At 38.4% G+C, this 22,243-nt stretch overlaps 1 protein-coding gene across 5 annotated transcripts in view; it reads right to left on the bottom strand.

Moving 5' to 3' along the window:
• The window catches only part of PPARGC1A (PPARG coactivator 1 alpha), a 641,509-nt gene that overhangs the window by 26,691 nt on the left and 592,575 nt on the right, over nucleotides 1-22,243 (bottom strand). For all 5 annotated transcript variants that reach the window (XM_072737984.1, XM_072737985.1, XM_072737983.1 and 2 more), the window contains 5 exons: nucleotides 17,233-17,427; nucleotides 15,294-15,416; nucleotides 14,232-14,436; nucleotides 9,876-9,921; nucleotides 9,693-9,766 (listed from right to left, as the gene is read on the bottom strand). In XM_072737984.1, the coding sequence (XP_072594085.1) occupies nucleotides 9,693-9,766; nucleotides 9,876-9,921; nucleotides 14,232-14,436; nucleotides 15,294-15,416; nucleotides 17,233-17,427 (643 nt within the window). The remainder of the gene's footprint in view (nucleotides 1-9,692; nucleotides 9,767-9,875; nucleotides 9,922-14,231; nucleotides 14,437-15,293; nucleotides 15,417-17,232; nucleotides 17,428-22,243) is intronic.

The raw sequence follows: 22,243 nt of genomic DNA, 5'->3' as shown, positions 1-22,243 counted from the left end.
TTACAGGCTGAAGGCTGACAAGAGGCAGTTCAGAGCATTGTTAACACACTTGCACAAACTCTCAGCAGTGCAGCACTGTGCAGAATGTAATTCAGACTATAGCTTTTTTATTACTGCCTATTTTCTTTTGTCAAAAGAGCCTGCTGTGCAGAGCAACAAATGGCTGCTATTACCCAGAATGTAATGGGTGTCAGACAAATCACGTAACACAAACAATCAAGAGTATGTAGGTCATATTTCAACAGAGCACAACCTTAGCAATATTTATGATTACTGCATTGAAATGTGTTCTATAATAAACAAGTACCTCTGCATCACTCACACTTATGCACTTCTGCACAGCAAATCTGGGAGAAGTGCTACACACTCCACAGTCATCTTTTTAAACAGCCCTTTTATTAAAAAAAAAAAAAAGTCAGAGACAAGTTTTGTTTTGTTTTGGTTTTCATTATGTGCTATAAAACGATTTTCTTTGAGGAGTTCTCTTTTGGGTTTGTTTGTTTAATTGAATGACTCTGATAAACGATGACTCCTCTGCTGCGGATGTGTGTGCATGTGTGTGTGTGCATGTGTGTTCCGCGATCCACCCAATGACTCCAGCAGGGTTTCTTTTCTGTTTTTTTTTTTCTTTCTTTCTTTTTTTTAATAATTTATAACATTTTACAGAATCTCATTATCTGTGACTTGCTTTGGACTTTCTTTGGTAGTGGGATTTTTCTCAGGTCACATGTCAATTGAAATATTTCTTAAGGAGAAACGATGAGAAGACGAGTTTCTAATTTCCTTAAAACCTTACTGAGAAAGGACTGGGCAGAGAGGCATGTGGCTTATCCTACTCTTCTATTCTGTGCCTCAAGAACTTGGAGTGGGTGTCAAGAGATCACAGGAAGGGCTGCTACTCAGTAGGAACTGTACTGCTCTGCTAGCGGGAATATTTCGTATAAAATATGCCCTCTCCGGCCCCCAACCTCCCCAGTACTTTCTGAGCCCCAGAGGAGCCAGCCACTGAAGCATTAATGCTCAAACGGAGGAACCTCCCTTACCCTGCTCAGTCCTGGGGTGACCATCACCCCAAACTGCTCTGACTGCCAGTGCCCCTGCCCTTTACCACTCACTGTGTCCTACATCACGCCTGGTTTCTGGGGAACAGACTGGCCTCACAGAAAAGCTTCAGAGCCTTTCTAGGACATGTGCCTAATTCTCCAACTCTTGCTCATGGAAGATGAAGTTATTAATTGGCTCCTGTGCCCTTTCCCACAGCGCTGGGGCGGGAGCTGGGCTGAGAGTGGGGGAGGGGACCTGTCTTTCCAGGCGGCTATCACCAAACTCCCCTGAAGCTGGTGTAAGTACTTTGTTATTCCTGGCTTAAAAGAAATTTGGATAGTAGCTATTTCCCAAAAAGATAACTCGAGAACAAAGGAATGATCCTTCCAGATGTTGGGTCCAGAAGAATGAGACCAAAAAAGGAAATGAAGGATATAGTTGAAATATGGAAGAAATCCCTGACGGTAAGAGTTGCCAAACATTGGAATGGGCTGTAAAGAGAATTTGTGGGGTCTCCCTCTCTTGGATTCTTTGGGCTCAGGAATGGATTATACGACCTGTCAAAATCACTTTCCAGTTCTCTCATGCTAGGGTTTTCCTTTTAAAACTACCAACTACTGCTCATATTTCGCTTTGGTTTATTTCCCCAAAGATAAGGCACATACAAAAGATGTATATGCCCAAAGGGTACAGCAAATTTGTGTTGTCTGTCAATATTCCGTCCAGCAAAATAAATTCTTAAATGGGAAGTCCAAAAAGGATAATAATATAAAACTACACATAAAAGAAATTACAAATTGATTGGTTAATGAGTGGGTTCTTAAGCACAAGTCCACCAAGGTGCAATGTGAATGATTGCCCATTTAAACCAAGGGAAAAAATAAATAAATAAATAAACCAAGGGAAAACATAAAGTGGGAAAAAAAAATGGCACCTAATCACTCATCTTCTATCATCAAAACCATGAGAGAAATACAATACTAATGGAGGACGACATTGCTAAGACCTAGTGTGTTAGGATGGTGAAACTGCTGACTATTTTATTCTTTCCATTTCCCTAATTAGTTATAAAATAATTATACTCTGTTTTATTACTTTTATAGTAATAACTTTAAAAACAATTTACATGTACACATACATATTCATATATGTGAAATTTGGGGGTCAGCCACTTGGTCCCTAACCAAATTCCTTCATGTCTAGTGGCTAAAACCATCATCTAGTTGAACTGACATTGCTTTGCCGTTTCCATTTCAGAAACAAAAAAAGTCTAGCACTCTGAAAATCTCCATATGCAATAGATTTAAATGCCTTCTGCCAAAAGAGCATTCTCTACTCTCATCTTGCTTTACTAACAGCTATTTTGAAATCAAATTAGTTTTTACACCTGTAAAAAAGAAGTGTTTTTTTTTATCAGCCAAAATGAGCTAGTTTAGGACAATCACAAAGTCAGACCAGCTGGCAATACCTAATAAAGCAAACTTCCTGTCTCATCCCTCCTGTTTTCCAAAGACTCTGCAGATGGGGCAGAGGGAGTATTCTGGAGGTCTCAGAATTTTGTTGACTCTTTACACTTGTACTCAAATGTTTGGAAAATTTCACTAACATTTGTGAGAGTAGGGACGCCTGGGTGGCTCAGCAGTTGAGCGTCTACCTTCAGCTCAGGGCCTGATCCCAAGCACGTGGGATCAAGTCCCACATCAGGAGCCTGCCTCTCCTTCTGCCAATGTCTCTGCTTCTCTTTCTCCATGTCTCTCATGAATAAACAAATAAAATGTTTTGAAAATAAATAAATAAATAAATAAATAAATAAATAAATAAATAAATAAACAAACAAACATTTGTGAGAGTAAAGAAAAAGAAGACACCAGAAAGTCCTGGGCAACAGTTTGATCCATTTCTTTGGCCAGAACCACGTGGATTAAGCCTGTAGACCAAGGATCAACAGATCAACCACATGAATGTTTCCACTCTGTCCACCTCCTTGCCGCACCTATGGCAGACATCATTAATTGATGTGACATTTTCATGAGTACAGACTTGGCCTTGGAATTCTCCTCAACACAATGCTCCTGGTCGCCAATACCAGTCAATGACATTTGGCAAGTGAAATGAAACCTATTTAACATAACAGATGTTTACTATTATCTTTAAAATTAAGGCTTCAGTAAAGAGACATCATCTCTCATGGCATCGATGTGCTTTGAAGCGCGAGTCCACCACAGAGCTAGGGTCAACATACAGCTTTTTCCTCAAAAGTGAAATGGCCAGAGAATGTAAATAAATAAATCAACAAACAAACATGTATAACATGCTTTCTAGGGAGTGTGTAACCTCCAGAATGTATAGTAATGTAGAAGTAGCTGTTGTTAAGAGACCATCAAGGAGTAGATCTTTCTACCTTGATTTGGTGAATCCTATACTCACACCAAAAAACAGTGCATCTTCAGTTTTATAGGGGAATTAGAGGGAATTTTGCCACAAAGAAAATATAGAAGTCCGTATATGAGTGTACCAAAGAGAAAAAAAAAACATTAGGGTCACTGAAAGGAAACAGGTAAGATAATTAAAAGTTGAAAAGATGAACAACAAGGTACAATGACCTCAGCAGATAAAGTTAATGCAGAATTAGTAGTTCAATATCTAATATTTAGTGAATACTTACATACACTGGCACTGGAGGAAGCCTTTTTCATGTTTTACCTCTATCCTCAGAGTGACTCAATGAGATACAGGTACTGTTATTATCTTCGTTTGGTTCATTAGGATCCTGAGTCTTACAGAAGTTAATTAAAATGACCACAGGTCACCTTGTTAGATGGTAGATCCAGAATTGGGTTTGTCCAATGTCAGAGCCATGGTTTTGCACCACCTCACTAAGCTATGCTGTCTGCTTTTAGAAATCACAGCAGACTACTTTTACCTGGAGCTTCACTGTTTATAAAGTTTTTAAATTCTGGCTGACTGCACATGTAATTGCCATTTTTGGATGTCAAAAATGGTTGAGTACTGGCAATTTTATTTTTCAACCTATATTTTAGTCCTTTGAGTCAGACAGTAATTTGATTTGGGGATTATAACTATGACTTTAACATTAAGGAAACTAAAACCCAGAAAAGATTAAGGACAGAGAAAGCATTTTAGCAATTAAAAGATGAAGGAGGAAAAGTACATGCTCCGTCTTGTAGTTCCTTGCTGATTTCACTGCCCATGCCAAGTACAGTGTTACTCAAACACCTTTTTGATTTCCTACTTTCTTGCTTCTGCTCCATCAATATCCTCTCCACTTTCCATCCGTGCAGTTCAAATCCGATACAAATATTTCTCTCCCAAAGGCTCCCCAAGGCGGTTTAGCCCACAGAGAGCACCAATCCCTCCACACTCCTCTCCATGGATCACCTGGGTCCTTCACTAATGATATCACCTTAATTCTGCCTCCAGTTCTTGAACCATCTTTATAATTCTTTTCACTCTTCTGCACAATCATTGCATTTAACTTGAGGCAAAGTTACAGGATTCCCTTTGATAACTTCTTTTCTCCCTTTGGTGATTCCCTGGAGGTGCAATCAGTGTCTGTCACCTCCTTCAATTCCTACCATGCAAGAAATTTTACTAAAGATTGTTCGAGGAGATGGTGATCATAAGCATCGCATACTGCATAGCATTTCAAACATACGTCTATCCCCAAAAAACTCTTCCTCACACCATCCTCCAATCAAGTTCCAAATTTCTCTTCTTCCAAGTTCCTCCTCAGTCCCCTTGTTTTCCTAGAGCTCTACATTCTTTCTACTTTGTAATGCAATTGGGCCCTACCTCAGTTTCTCTAATTTGCACCTTCACACTTAAAACTACCACACTCAATAAACTCAAAAACACCCTCTGGGTCCATCTTTCTTAGGAGGTAACAAAACCTTATAGATAATAAATAATATTTTGCCTTCATGCTACTTGTACAATGTGTGTTGTTTCCCCCAACAAACTATAAACCCACATCTTAAACACAAGAACATCTGTTTAGAAGGCCACTGCAATGCTTCATGCTTTATATGGATCAGCCTCTAGGTCTTCTATTCGATGTATATCTCCTAAGACATCATATTGAAAGCATAGAGCACATATTAAAAACATGTTGGTAAACTGATTTCCACTGTACCCAATAATCTTTCAAAGCACCAAGAGAAAAAGATTTAAACCAGTCAGATAAATTCTGATTCACTGACAGAAATAAATACACTGTGTATATTTTTAAGGATTCTAAATATGTAAAAAAAATGTATCTTCTATAAATCTCTACTTGTCTTTCAATAGTGTAGGCTACTAAACTTTCAAAGTCATCACTAAATTATTTAAAATTAGGTATCTATCAATAAGAAAAATGTTAAAACTTTTACAAGAAGGAAATAGAAGTGCTTTTTGTAACATCATAATCTCACTAATGGAAGGAATGCAATTAAAATGATATATTCATATATATAACATTTCAAAAATGCTAGCATGGGATATCTTTGGAAATGTGCAAAAATGCAAGTATATCCATGTAGGGTTAATAGGGCTATCCATGAAAGAACTTCTCAGGAAAGCAATGAGGCAATATATACCAGAAGACACCAAGATATTATATCTTTGTAGTCATTATTAAAAACTAATAATAATTTATTTTGAGAAAATAAGATAAAATTTATGAATAGAACAATAGCAACAATAACAAAAAAAACCCACAAATAATCTGATTAGAATGGTCAAAGGACCTGAATAGATATTTTTCCAAAGAATACATATAGATGGCCAATAGACACATGAAAAGATGCTCAACATCACTAAATGATCAGGAAAATGGACATTAAAACCATAATTAAATATCACCTTCTACCTATCAGAATGACTAGTATCAAAAATACAAGAAATAACAAGTGTTGATGAGAATGTAGGGGGAAAAAAAAAAGAAACCTGTGACTGCTGGAGGAAATATAAATTGGCACAGCCACTCTAGAAACAATATGGAGATTCTTCAAAACATTAAAAATAGAAGTACCATATAATTCAGTAATTCTACTATTGGGTATTTACTCAACAAAGATGAAAACAGTAATTAGAAAATATATATGCATCTCTATGTTTATTGCAGCATTATTTATAATAACCAAAACAGAAAAGCAATAGATGAATAAATAAGATGTAGTATACATATATTATGGAATATTACTCAGTCATAAAAAAGAATAAAATCTTGCCATTTGTGAAAGCACGAATGGATCTACAGTGTCTTATGCTAAGTGAAATAAGTCAGACAGGGAAACGCAAATCCCATATGATTTCACTTATGTAGGGAATCTAAAAAACAAAACAAAACAAACAAACAAGAAACAGAAACAGACTCATAAATACAGAGAACAAACTGATGTTTGCCAGAGGGGAGGGAGGTGGAGGGATGCGCAAAATAGGTGAAGGGGATGAGGAGGTACAAACTTCCAGTTATAAATATGTCACAGGGATAAAAAGCACAGCATAGGGAATTAATCAATAATAGTGTAATAACTTGTATGGTGACAGGTGGTAACTACACTTATTATGGCAAGCACTGCAATATATATAGAAGTGTTGAATTACGATGTTGTATACCTGAAACTAATATAACATCGTATGTCGACTATACTTCTGTAAAAAATTATGAACAAACATTTCTAAAGCAGTGCTATTTCAAAATGGTTACACTTCAAAACAACCTAAATTTATAATGCGAGTGTGATTAAATAAATTTTGATGTAACTACTAAGATTAATGTCATACAACACACTAAAAACCTGATAATAAAGGGTCTGTGATAATAAAAGAATTGTCTCATTAAAATGTTAACTGAAAAATCAGGATCAAAATTATATATACAAAATGATTATAGTATAAACAAATATAATGTATAAGATTATCCTTAGGAAGAAAATGCTATGGATAACTTTGCACCTTAGAATTGTGAATAGGGGCACCTGGGTGGCTCAGTCAATTAAGTGTCTGTCTCTTGGTTTTTGCTAAGGTCATGATCTCAGGGTTGTGGGTTAGAGGCTCCCCATCGGGCTCTGTGCTCAGCAGGGAATTTGCTTGAGATTCTTTCCCTCTCCCTCTCCATCTGCAAGTCCCCTTGCTCATGCTCTCTCTTTCTCTTTCTTTCTCAAATAAATAAGTAAATTAAAAAAAAAGAATTATGAATATTTTCCCACTAGTTTATATTCTTGACACTTTTATAGTAAGCTTTATTATTTATGAGAATTATAAAAAGCCTTTTGCTTATGATTTTATTTATTTATTTGAGAGAGAGAGAGAGAGAGAGAGAGAGTGAGAGAGCACAAGCAGAGGGAGGGACAGAGGGACGAGCAGACTCCCCATTGAGCAGAGACCCCGAAGTGGGGCTTGATCTGACTTCTGGAGTCTCCCAAGGGGACTTCTCCCAAGACCATGATCTGAGCCAAAGGCATAACCTTAACCAATTGAGCCACCCAGGTGCCTCTAATAAAAACCTTTTAACAGAAGCCTCGGTGTGGCTATACAAAGTGGAAGCTTTCTCAATTCCCTCTGAAACAAAAAAAGTGACTAATACAACATTCTGAATACTCATAGTTAATAGATTCCTTTCAATGGAGTTGTTATCATGAGCCACAGTAGTATTTCCCAAACCAGTTGATGTCTATTATAGTGGTAACTGGAATTATGTAAGATAACAAAATACTATGCCACTGTATGAAGTATAAGAAAAAATGTTTCCATAAGAAGAACCAATAAAGGTATGTCATTGAAAGAAGAAACTGTCCAATCAGTAATAGACAGGTGGTACTGGAAACACTGGGAAAACATGGTAAATTATGATTATTATTTATTTATAGGAAAAGCATAAAAATCTAGAATGATTTTGCGAACCAATAAAGGTATGTCATTGAAAGAAGAAGCTGTCCAATCAGTTATAGACAGGTGGTATTGGAAACACTGGGAAAACATGGTAAATTATGATTATTATTTATTTATAGGAAAAGCATAAAAATCTAGAATGATTTTGTGCTCAGACTACCACACAAAGATCTTTAATTCTTTTCCTCTAAAAAGCAAGAAATGAACAGTGGATACCATCTAAGATACATCATGACTACAGTTTGTGCCAGAAAGATTAATGGATTGCCAGTTAGGATTTTTAAGTTCAAGGCAAAGGTCTCTGTTTATTATACAAAAAAATCTGATCTTTGAATGTTTCTTTATATGACTTAGGCAAAAGCAAAATGACATTGGATACTTTAATCAGTTTTTTTTTATAAACCCACCAGATACTCATTCTTATTGGTCAGATAAGAAGGCCTCTACTGGATATGATATATATATACATAAAAGTTACTTATAACCATATAAGTAATTATAACTTATTTAAGAAATGATGTTATGCATATGCCTATGGGTGAGTATATATGTACACATGTATGCATGCATATAAAGATAGACATTTGCACACATAAATGTGTCCACACACATAAAATATATATATAAACACCATGAAATTAACTACCCTACTGCTTGACCAAATCATGTGATCATGCAATAGACCCTTCATAAGAAGCAAACTCCTTATGACCTTTCATAATTTAGCAAACTCAAAGTGTGAAATTAAACTTAGGGAGAATGACCATGGTGTATGTAGACACTATAGTTCTGGTTGAAAGCACCTTGTTTAAGTTACTGTTCCTTTACCCTTATCAGCAATGGCCAGAGTCAAGGAACTTCTTGTTCAGGCAGCCTAAGATTCACCTTCTGGAGTAGAAAGTTCAAGTATCTAAACCTAAAGCACTCAGGGCAAAGGCACCATTTACAACCAACTTATAAGTCTGCCTAGGAAATCTGTGGATTATTAAGTTACTTGGGGCTTATTCCAAGTTTTTAAAGCTCCTTTCTCTACAGTGCATAAAGTAAGACTGACTAAATGAGTCCAGAAGTCCAAATGGTGAAGAAAATCACTCTTGTTTTAAAACACATAAGCACATTTTGTCTTGGTGAACGGGCACATTTTCAGTTTTCTCCTTTGCTGAAAAGATATAAAAATGGTAACATATATAGGAAAGCATTATACTGTTAAGTATAATGGTGAGTGACACAAGATTCCAATTAAAACATTGATATAATGAATAAAGTGGCATTCAAAATGTTGCTCCTTGCTTTCTAGCGCTGTGATCTTGGGAAAATTATTTAGCACTTCTGAACCTTAACATCCTTATCTTAAAGATGAGAAAATTACCACTGTCTTCATGAGGTCATTGTGAAACTAGTCAAAACCACTCATACGCCTGGCACACTTATTGAGTGGGAGACCAATAAATGTTAATTTCTCATCCTGCTCAAGTTTTGGTGTCTTAATCTGACATAGGGTTATTTAGGGATCTAAAGTAATAACATACATCAGAGGGTCTGGCCCATGTCTGACATACAATACATGTCTTCTCTTAAAAAAAAAAAGGTAGAAATATTTATAGGTAACTTCTTATCCAACGTTGCTTGTATAATTTGTTAATTTCATTAATCACATAGAGAATATGTGCTATTATTTAATACATATTTCACACACACATACACACACACACACACACACACACACAGAGCTCCAAGTGAAATACAGGGCTTACCTGCAGTTCCAGAGAGTTCCACACTTAAGGTTCGTTCAATAGTCTTGTTCTCAAATGGGGAACCCTTGGGGTCACTGGAAGATATGGCACATTTATAAAAACAAACTGAAATGGAGTTGCTGTAGCCAAATGTATTAGAACCCCCTTCCCTTTCTGAAAATGGTTACATTTCTTAATACTTACTTTGGTGACTCTGGGGTCAGAGGAAGAGATAAAGTTGTTGGTTTGGCTAAAGAAAAAAAAAGGAAACTGATTATGAAATATTGAGTTCTGGGTTTTTTTTTAAGAATTTTTTTTTTTTCCTACTACAATCAGGTTGGAAACTGGAAACTGAAAACTCAAGTAAGGAAATCCCTGAATATTGGATCAAAGTCAGACAACAGTCCATTATGCTAAAACAAATTCCAAACAACATTTGCATTGGTAAACTATCATTCAAAAACACATACAAAAACAGAATTTTCCCCAAAATGTAGCATCTCGGTTAAGGATACAAAATTTGCATCATACCATCAGAGAGAAATAATGTGTTCTATTTTAATTTGGAATACAGTACACGGTTTGTTTAGACAAGAAAACAGCAGAATAACTATAAGACAACAGAACGTTATGAATATTCAGTTGATTTTTCTCCTAAAATGTAGAATTTTATATCTAGCCCTGAGAATAGGTTATTTCTATGAGGCCAAAGCTCAAGCAATAACCATTCCATTTACTGGAAATTAATTGAAAGATTATGACAAATTGTGGACATTGACCCAGACAGTGTAAAAGGGATTCAAATCCCCAAATCTTATAGACAACTAAAGTAAGATAACTGCATTTATCAGTTGAGAGACCTATAGACTTGCAAAGAGAGCTCATTTACTTCCTTTTATGCTTCCTAAATCTTACCTCCTACAGGAGGCATTTCCCAATTAGGAAGGGTGGAGTAAGAATCTTCTTCTCACTCCAAAATTTCAATTGCTTCTCCTTGGCAGTCTTGTATTTTGAACAGAAGGAGGGGAAAACATGATGAGAAACGTACTTGGGATATACATCCACATATTATGTATATATATATATATATATATATATATATATATATGCTTAACTATAAAGATATATTTATATGTATGTAGGTTTATGTCAATTTTTCTCATTAACATAACTACTTTCAAAAGGTCAAGAGATAGTCATTTACGTAATGAAAATCATAGACTTGAAACTAAAAAGGTCTTTAGAATAAACTCTTATTTTATGGATGAAAAAACTGAGATCTAAAGATGTGAAATGATATTTCCAGGGCCATAAAACTAGTTACTGGCAGAGTCAGCCCAGAATATGTTTCCTTTTTCCTATTACCAAAAGGAATTGCATTCAGTAGATATTAAAGTAAATTAATCAACCCCAGTAATTAAGGTCCTTTGAAATGTGAAAATATTATTTATGTCCAAATTAGGCTGAAATTACATACTTTACTTGGATAAATAGTATTTACATATTTAATTTGTCGATTTAGATTTAGTTTTTAAACAATTGAATGGTTTATCATCTATCCAATGTGCATCCAGAAATATGAAGTTCACGCTGTCTTCTACAAATTAGGTACATTGATTGATTGGCTTTTATACATACAGATAAATGAACTGGTTTTACATTAATTTTTTTTGTATGTCTGATATAATGAGTCTTTCTAAAAGAACACACTCATGAAAGAAATTTACCAACATTTTTGGCATTCGACTAATAATTAGGATCATGCATAGAGGCTCCATAGCAGATATCACTAAATACGAACTGTGTGCTATGTCACGCAATAAATACACGTTGAAAATCGGTCTCTGGGACTTCAGTTTTCAAGGTGTAGGGTAGGCTATCCGAAATACTCAAAGGAAGATCCCCAACATTCTGATAGTTGGGTATTGGTGATGGCAAGGGCACTGGAAGGAGAGCCATGGGCAGTGGCCATGTTTAGTGGGACCAATGGCAAACAGGAAGCGAAGGCCCTAGGAAGGTCCAGCCCCAAACCACGTACAGTAAGAGAACCTCTTTCCTGAATTTCCCACACTCACGAAAGCTAACACTAGCGGAGGACTGATTTGGTTTACTGGGAGTTTAATCCACACTATTCCAAAGACTAACAGACCAGGGCCTCTAAGATCCTTGAGGGCAGGAATGCATCTTGTTCATGCAGATCATGGTCTTTTTGATGAATGAATACGTTACCAAATGAATGAATAAATGAATACAGGGGACACCAACATGAGCCAAAGGTCAGGCCATTATCCTAAGGAAGTGAAAAGAACTTGACCACACGATATCACAGAGCATACATGCAGTTCAGTGAGAAAACATCACAACAAAAAAGGTAAACCTCGGTAGGTCCTTGGTCATTATCTCTAATCGCTAATATATTTTCTACTTTTAAAGTTTGAACAACGATTTAAAAAAATCCTGAACCTGAGCACTTATTTCTTGTTGGTTATTCACAGCCAGCCATGTTTTTGCTTTATTTTGTTTTGTTTTAGGCCTTTAATAACTATAGGAATTTTGTGGGTTTTTTGTTTGTTTGGTTTGGGGTTTTTTGTGTTTTCGTCAATAGGCTTTGTTCTGGGATTAAATTTTTATGCTTTGCCACAGGCATACAGCTTTTTAAAAAATCCACATATAGCAGGTCTCATCTAAAAAATATATCCTCCATAGGCCAATTTAACTCCTCACTGCCATGGTCTGTAAAAGTTTTCAGTAATATTCGTGGTAAGTGGATTTAAAAAAACAAGCCAAAAAACTCCAAAACTCTAAAAATCCAGAAGGGCCAAATAAAAATTTAAGAATATAAAAATTATAAAGATGTTGAGAACATGTGCTGTTGGTCTGGGTTCACTGACTATAGGGTAATAGCTGGCTTCAGACTTCAAATTCAGCTCCAGAAGATGAACGGATGACTAGGACACACTGGGACAAGGTTGAGAGGATCCCAGTGAATTTTTCAGTCCGCTCACTAGAGTGAGCTCAGCTGGCTTCCCTTCACCTGAGACCCTCCACACCACTGCATCCCACAGCCCTGTTGGTCCTGCTCAGAAAAACTGGTCCAGTGCATGTGTGTAAGGGACCAGTCAGGGAAAGGCGAGCTGCTAAAAGATTTGGCCCGTTTCAATAAATATCTTTCCCTGAACTGACAGAAAAGGATGGCCAAGGGATTTTGAGATATCCACCATGGAAAAGCTAATTGAGAGCCAATTTAAAACTTTAAAAGAACATTCCTGAAGGTTTATGGTGAGGTAGGGATGAGAGAGGGAAATTGAAAACACTGGAAAGAAAATACTTATTAAAAGCAGCAGCAACAGCATACCTGTATGAAATAATCATGGTTCAAAACAGGGATCAGGGACTACCACTCTGCAGCTGGAAGGGGAAGTCGGGGAAACAAAAGGGAAAAAAGAAGTGGGTGTTTGTAATTGCTATTTTAGAATATGCTTGCTTCTGGGGCACCTGGGTGGTGCACTCAGTTAAGCATCCGACTCCGGGTTTCGGTGCAGGTATGATCTCCAGGTTGTGAGATCGAGCCCCCAGGTGGGTTCCACGCTCTGCATAGAGTCTGCTTAAGACTCTCTCCCGCTCCCTCCCCCCACCGCGTTCTCTCTCACACATACGCGCACACACACACACACACACACACGCTCTCTCTCTCAATTAAAAATTAATCTTTAAAAGAAAAAAAAAAGAATACATCTGCTTCCACCACCAGGTTAAAGGTAGGGTTCATGTGGAAGCCGGGATGTTTGAAAGCAACAGCAACTTTCAACAAGCTTCCTTTGGGCCTCTAAGATAGGCCGGTGTTGAGGTTTTGAGGGAAAAGACAAAAAAGAAAGAAAATTATATCTCTGCCAAGACAGGTTTTCCCCAAATCACTCCGATCTGCCTCAAACGCATCAGCCTTCCAGAATGTATGAGGACAATAAAAATCAACCCAGATGCATAGTTTGATCTGGGCAATATATTTTAATAGAAAGCAAATAAAAATAAATTCCAGAAATTTCCAAATCCTTATTTACAAAATAAATCTAGGAGCATAACATGGGGTCTTTAAAAAAAAATGTGCTTAATAATTGGGAGAGGCTGCACAAATGCCATGTACTATTTCTTAAGGTATATACAGCAAATCAACAATGCCTCGTTTTTTTCCATTATTAGAAAAGGGGCGGGGAGCTTTTTAATATTGGCTGGCCCAGCTTGCTCCGAATTTCAATTATCTCAGTAATTCAGGTTTCACATAAACCTTCCCCCACCCGCTCCCCACCCAAGCTCACATTTCAGGTGCCTTTTGGTGATGGTGCATGAGGCTGCGTGTCAGCCGAATAGGACAACCTGTGTCCAAGGAAGGTGTTGCTTCTGTTTGGTTTTGCTTTGCTTTTAAGTCTATAATCAAGGGCTGAATTCCCTCTCGAGAGAGACAGCGGTGGAGCGAAGGCCCGGAGTCGCGGCATCCCAGCCGGGTGCATGCTCGCTCTGCCTCGGGCGCCCTCACCGCCAGCCTGGTTTCGGTCCCCGGCCTACCTTGCAAATGTTGAGACTGCGATTGTGTGTGGGACTTCTTTTTGGAGGTGCATTTGTCTCTGCTACTGTTCCTGTTCTCTGTGGGTTTGGTGTGAGGCGGGTCATCATTTGTGGTCAGATACTTGAGAAGCTCCGAGCAGGGACGTCTTTGTGGCTTTTGCTGTTGACAAATGCTCTTCGCTTTATTGCTCCATGAATTCTCGGTCTTAAAAACAAGGCATAAAGAAAGCTAAAATTAGTGAACTGAACCTTATCAGAATGGATATAGGTTTTCTGAAGAGATGAGATTTTCAATGAAGTGTTCAGTCTAAGTGTACTAGATCTATGAGCTGTGAATAATTGTTTGCAGAACAAGGAAAGAAAATTACATTTAAAATTCCTAAATGACATTTATGCAGCTTTTTATTTCATTTCTCCTACATTTCAATGTTCCTACTCAGCAACATGTAACTAACAAGACCCTATAGCGCCTTTACTGTGAATAAAAAAAAATAAGCTGGTTTAAACCTTAATTTGCCACTGATTGCCGGAGCCCCGTATTCACAATTCTCTTAAGTACCCCTTAACGCTCCGTTTTCACTCACAGTGAATGGCAAGACAAACATTGTTTAATACAGCCCGCTAACCGAATTATGTCATTGCCAGCATTCCATCCAATTAATGGCAGAGATAGATCTTTTGCGGTGATTCCAGAGCAATCTTTCTCAGGTTAGACAGCTGGCAAAACGGCAATCCTGCATCTTAAAGTCACTCGTAGATAATACCAGCCTATCAGCAAATTTCATTGGAACCCACATTGCCGCGTGTATTAATAAAGTGGGCAAGGAGTAACAGACGGCGGAGCTTCCATTCCAATCATCCAAAGACAAAGCACAAATGAACTCTTTCTAGCTTAAAGTAGCTGGAGCGCTGCTTTTGGAAACCCATTTCATATTGTTTCACATTATAAAGGAACTGCAGGATCCCAGCTGAATACGTCGGAATAAACCTATTCTTTGTTTTACTGCTTCAAGCAAAATCCTTTGTTACTTTCCCTCCTATATTAAAAAGTTTACGTTGTACCTTAACAACTGCAGGGTTTGTTCTGATCCTGTGATTATGGTTTGCATGGTTCTGGGTACTGAGACCACTGCATTCATTATAACTTAGCTGAGTGTTGGCTGGTGCCAGTAAGAGCTTCTTAAGCTAGAAACGTATCAGAGAAGGGGAAAAGCAAGAAAAGTTATGCATCGTTTAAGCATTAGAATAAGTTACTGGAATTTTAAACTTAAAGTTCATTCATTAGAAAAATCAATCCTCTCACTCGTTATAGTCACACCTGAACACAATAGTGCTAAAGGAAACGTATTTTTTAAAAGTAAAAAAATTTGGCGTCACACTACCAACTGCGAAGGTATTTCCTTTCCCTACCTTCGAGACTGAGTATTGTCTTTTTTTTTTTTTTTTAAAGTAAGGCAAAGGGATCTTCCTAAAAGGATTTCCAAACACCTATTAGGTGAGGAAAGCTGTCCTGCTAAGTGAGGAGCTGGGGATTAGGGACAGAATATAGTACATTTCCCCTCAATAACCCAAATGAATCAAGGGGGAAAAAAAATAAAATATTCTGTAATGTCTTGAATGATATTTCACAATCCAGTTTAACTTCACTGATTCAAAGGATGTTTAGGCGTAAAGAGGGGCCATCTCTGAAAAAGATTTGTGAATCGATAGAGTCAGGAGATGCGATTCTGGCTCAGGCAAAGCATTTACTGTGTCTTGGCCTCGGTTTCTTCATTTGGCTTGCTGGCCTTCTAGGCCCTCCAGGCTTAAGCAGGCAGTGTGACGCTGAGTCAACAACCCCTCCCAGTCGAGCCAATTATGTGGATGAAAATCATCTGGTATCAATGTAAAGACATCAAAGTACTAGACAGCAATGGCAAGTGGAGAAATGCTGGGGGGTGAGGGGGCAGGAAACAACTTACGAGATTGTTTCTTCTAAGCCACAAATCTCGAAAGGCAGGGAAGTACAAGTAGCGTATCCATGTGTTTACATGGAGTGCTTTTAACATTAAAAAAAAAAAAACAAAACTTAGAGATGGAAAAGAGACCAGCTCTAAACGGCATGCCAAGGAACATTATTAAAGTTTGGAGGATAGCTTTCCATAATTTACATCGTGTGGTCTTACATCAGATTTATGGCAAATGACAAATGGCTACCATAGATGAGAAGGTAAACTGTGTCTTAGAACTAATAAAATTCTGGTCAAGCACTGCATCCAAAAGAAAATTTACTCCTCATTGCCAACAAATTCACTCTTCATTGCCTCCCATAAATTTAGGGAACTTAGGTTGCAAATGTGCTATTATTTTTCAATCTTCATAAGAATTATGGGTGCAAAACCTGAAAATATTGCATATCCCTTGATCTACCTTTTTATTTCTAGAATCGTAGGCATCGGAATAAAACTATAAATGTGTCGATTATTATATAATTTATGATGGTGAGAAATTGGAAAAAGACTAAATGCCCGACCATAAGGAATCTCTTAATGAACTAGGACATCTGCAAACAATAAAATAATAAGTAACATGAACAACTAGACATCTACCTCAAATTCACAAACATAAGGATGTATCTCAAAACAAGAGGAGATTTCAATCTCTTTTTAACATTAGAGACTACTTGATTGTACAGGGGAATTTCTGGGTCTATTCCTTTTGGGTTGTCTGCATGTTCTACGTTTCTACCGTGAACATAAACGATGCCAAGGAAATAAAAACACACGCGCGTACGTAGCAAAAGGCCATGAAAAGAAACTGTAGTGAGTCCACGTGAAGGCTGTTATTACCAACATTTTTAAACACAGAATCACAGAATTTGCAACTCTGAGTGTGCTCGGGAGTTGTTTCTCGGCCCCAGTCTAAATCGAAAGTCCAAACCTGATTGTCACTACATCATGCCCAGGCAGCGGGTAGCCAGAGGCCACTCCGATTCCTGTTAAGCAGTAGGAAGGGCTCTTACTAGAGACGGCTCTTCGGCCTCCTGCGGTGGAGGGGTGCCGTCAGGCACGGAGGAAGGACTGGCCTCATTCTCAGTGGTCACATCTCCATCTGTCAGTGCATCGAATGAGGGCAATCCGTCTTCATCCACGGGGAGACTGTCCAGTGTCTCTGTGAGGACGGCTAGCAAGTTCGCCTCGTTCTCTTCATCTATCTTCTACAAAAACAGAAAAATAGGCGACGTGAGAGAGTTGACATTGGGGGATAGGGAGCGCTATCAATCAGCACACACGGCTCACGTTTATCCCGATGAGTAAACTCTCTGCAAAATTGTGAATGCTCATGCTGGAACCCCAAAGACCACATCTTCTTCAAATTCCACATCCATGTTTGGTCTCAATCACACACCTCACTGGTCCCTCTCAGTGCCAACCTCGGATGTGGAGCTGTCCAAGTTAGCCCTACAACGTTGGGGTGGATCGCGGCTGATTTTGACTGTTGTTCCCAATCACAGGCCCCATGCCTAGGTCTTGTTTCTCTAACTAAGGGAGAAGGTCTAGAGAATCTCAGAACTTGAGAGAATTTTAACCATCGTCTATTTCATCTTCAGATATAGTGTTTCAATCTCCTGTGCAGCTGAAATGTTTAGATAACCCACTGTTTGAACAGCACCAGAAACTGAAACTACAGCGAGAGGAACTATACACTTTCATGGTTTCAATTATAATCTCATCACCGAACACTCCACAGCCATTTATTTCCCTCCCTGACATCTCTCCCAACTTCAGTCATAAATCTAGAACTGCCCACTGGACATTTCTACCTGATAATAGCTCCTTCTTGCTCCGAAACCCAACCATAGGACCTTTCGCAACAAAACTGCTGTTTCCCTTGACTTCCTGACTTTGGGTAACAATTCTTCGCACCCAACCTATACAACTACCTTGAGTCCTCTTTATGTGGTCAGTCATTAATTAGAGTCTTACTTTGCAATGTCACTTAAATGCATTCATTTCTTGTGGTCAGGGTACCATTCGCGTGCGACATTACTTTGAACGGGGGGCTCCTGTGAATATACTCTCACTTGTTTCCTTCCCCAACTCCCACAATCACTCCCATCCACACACCCTTGGAAAGTTAATCCTCAGGTATTCATTCCATAAACACATCTGCCTACCTACTACACCAGGGCCATGCTTGGCGTCAGAGATGGAAAGAGGAAGACAAACCTCTGCCCTCCAAAAACCCTTCCAGTGGAAGGGAAGACCCTGTGAATAATTTATTTTAAAAACATTTATTTCAGGACTCTGCAAATCTTTCGAGATCTCCCAAATTGGAGCTTATACACCATTGTTTATAGGGAAATGGGTTAGAGTCCATGTACCTGGGCAGCCAGTGCCGATGCTAGGCACACAGTATGCTCATTGATGACTTGCCGAATAATTCATCGATCTGCATTTACTGCCTAGAATATACATTGTGTAGATCACTTTCTCTTCCTTCTGTTAGCACTTCACATTGTTTGTCCAATTTGACCTGCTTCATAAATCTTTTTTTTTTTAAGTTCCGCATGCTATGACATTAACAATATCGGCTAAATTATCCCACACAGATTCTATTACAAAATGCACCTAAGCTGCTGACATCTAATGAAGCCAGCAGTGCCCACACGTCCTTTCTCTCTAGCACTGAACTCCAGTTAATTGACCTGACAAAATTACAAGAATCACAGAATAAGACAGCTAATCAGAAAATCAAATTGTATTACTAGAGAAATTAGGCAGGCCTTTATCACGTATACATTCTATTTTCACATAAAAATTGTTTTCCCTCATTACTGATGAGTCCCCATCCAGGAGTAAAACTACAGACTTCTTTCTCTTCTGAATTCGAGAGGCCAAAAAGAGCCATTTGTACTCATGGTCGACTTTACTAGCATTTCTTAACATTTCCATAATGTGTCTGCCTAATGCCCCTGGACTTTGCATTGGGAGTCAAGTGGTTTTGGGCACACAGGACGGAATGACAACTGAGTTTTAAGACTCCACTGTAGGAGGTAAATCCCAATCAAAGGGGTGAAATATTAACTTCAAAATCGCACCGCTTCTTCCATAAATTGATCAATTCTTTAAAAAATCAAATTACTTGATTTAATAATAACAAAACATTATTGAGCATAGTACCCAGCTTCAATTCTTCTGGATCTGTCCAGGTCATCTGAATAATAAAGATACTGAAATGTTTTCACTTATTTTCTGCCCAGGATCATTATATAGTGTCCGAAGATTCTAATCTTTCCCCTTTTTATTCTGATTCCACCCACATATGAAAAACCAAATTCGGGTTATTAATCCATCCTAAATAGAAATCATATTTAAATTAAATGCATAGTATTTTAAATAATCTAAAATCATGAGATTTACATTAATATAAATATATCCATATTATCTAATAAAAACAATCTTTGAAGATATCTCAAGTACACACGCACACACATACTCATGCACAGTTTCAGTAAATTGGACTTTTTTTCCAGGTATCCCAATTTTCTTATTTCACTGAAGTTCAAAAATAGCTCAAGAAAAACAGTTAAGAATGTTTACCAATAAATGAGTAATTTTGTTTACCCCGATTTAAATTTTGTATTTGGCTTTCCAGCAACACTACAAGCCTCTATTTGCTTTCAATCACATAATACAATAGCGCCTTAGTTCTATCCCTAGTGTAAACAAACTACAATAATTCCAATCAAGTCAGAATGACAAAGAACACTTAAATTAACTAGTTTTCTCCAATTTCTTTAATAAGCCCGGGTGAATGTACATCAAAAACAATGGCAGAAATATTGGAGCCTGATAATGTCATAATTAATTTACAAGATCTGATTAAGCCACAGCTATTTAAATTCTCTCTACTGGAACCACAATGGGAGGGAGGGTTGTGGGGGGGGGAAGACTGGCAGTATGTGTATGTGGGTGTGGGTGGGTGTGTGGTCGTGTGCGGGGGAGGTGGGGAGGTGTGGGGGGTGGAGGGCTGTGGAGGTGTGTGTGGGTGTTTCAGTGTGTGGGGGATTGGGGGGTTGTGGAGGTGTGTGTGGGTGTTTCAGTGGGGGGGGGTTGGGGGGCTGTGGAGGTGTGTGTGGGTGTTTCGGTGTGTGTCGGGGGAGGGCAGCCTGGTATTCAACCAGAAGAGCCCAGTAGGGCTGTAATCCTTACTTACACCCCATGTTCATCAGAAACATGGGTAACTCAGAGAGGTGCTCGGAAACCATTTTATTTTAGTAAAAGTTGTTCTTGAATGTTGGAAGGAAAGAACGCTATTATTTCAAATTCTCTGTGTTTTGTCTAACCGTAGAAGACTGGGGAAAAAGTTAAGATATTTCCTTATGACATTGTTGGTCTGAAGCTCAATAGATATTCCTGTATGTAAAGTTGAGTGGACACTGCTCCTCACTATGCAATTTCAATTAGTCTAGCATGAGTTTCAACAATCAAACACTCCAGAGAAGGCAATGGATGTGACAAAAAGGACTCTGGTAAACAATTAATGTCACTTCCCATTATTGCTTCGGTCCCAATTTACAGAGCAAATAAATCAAAGTCACTGCAGATGAAGCACTATGGCCTACGAACACATGTCTGTTCACAGGTGACGGGGCGTTGAAATACATCAGCCAGTAAAACGACTTTGCAAAATAACCTTTCAAAGACTCTGCTCTGATACTGCCTTTTAATTGTTTGAAATTACCGTTTTTACAAAAATATACTTATCACCTCTCTAATACGTTAAGAAGAGAAAAGCAGAGAGGTGAAAGAGAGAGAGAGCAGACCTCCAATTAGGTAGTGGTCTACAGTACACGGCTGAGCTCAGTGCTGTGGGCGGCAGCAGAGAGGTAAGGAAAGGTAGGGACAGGCCAATAGGCATTTCCACAGTCACGTTTCTGTGACTCTCAAGCAGCTTTTACCATGGTGGGTGTCAACCTTGGGCTCTCCTGACGCAATGCAAGTCTGTTGCTCTTCTTCCCCTGTAAATAAAGCTCTGGGTGACCTCTAACACTTGTTCTCTGAGGACGCTCCAGGAGTTAAGAAGCCACATCAACAGATACTCAAGTTGTAAAGAGTTTCCACTAACAGACAGTGCATGTATACTAACAACCCAAAATCCAGAAGCGCAATAATTCCGAGGCAGCACCGTGCCATTTACAAACGACAGTTCAGAACACTCGATAAAACCAGAAGGTTCATTACTGCCCATTGGGACTGCTGGGTCCCTATCTGACCTGCAGGAAGTGTGATATGATTCAAAGGGCACAGTTAAAGGAAGGCAGATTCTGCTCCTGCAGGTGCTCAGAGTCACCTCCAGATTGAAATGTGGGGTCCAGTATCTGATATCTGGGCTTTCTTCCCTTGTGAGCACTTGGCAAAAGGATCTTCCAACTGATTATGCGTGATGGGGCAGACAGTGCATTCAGCTCACCCAAGTGCATAGAGAAAGAATAAATCTACTAAATTAAGGAGGAAATGAGGAACTCCGAGATGCTACCCGACACCTGAAGGGAGAACTGCAAAGCGAAACCTGCATGTGGTATCCCAAAGATTTTTAAATGCAGGCTATTATGGAAGGACCATGCCCTGCTTATGATAGTAATTTTTTCCACATCTTGTAGAATTGCAATTACACTCTGCGTCCCCAGATTCTCACACTCGCTTGATCTCTGTTTGATAAAAATAGTTTAATAGCCATTTAATCACAGCTTCATTATCTTAGCTCTCTTAATGCGAATTAGGCCAGGAGAATTCCTGCTTCCTCATTATTCAAATCATCAATAAGAAGGAAACAGTGGGGTCTTCTTATCATTCATTAATCAGTTTCAGTATCTTAGGTACTGTTTACTCAGAGATCAATCTATGTGAGAGGTCACTTAACCTCTCTGAGCCTCTATTTTTTTTCTGTACAAAATTTCAGGTTATTATCTCCCTATTTCCTAGGACAGAATTTTTCTGCACTCACGGTTAATAGGGAGGAAAAAAAAA

The sequence above is a fragment of the Vulpes vulpes genome, chromosome 14, assembly GCF_048418805.1.
Source record: "Vulpes vulpes isolate BD-2025 chromosome 14, VulVul3, whole genome shotgun sequence".
Taxonomy (NCBI): domain Eukaryota; kingdom Metazoa; phylum Chordata; class Mammalia; order Carnivora; family Canidae; genus Vulpes; species Vulpes vulpes.
This window is presented reverse-complemented; position numbering and strand designations above follow the sequence as displayed.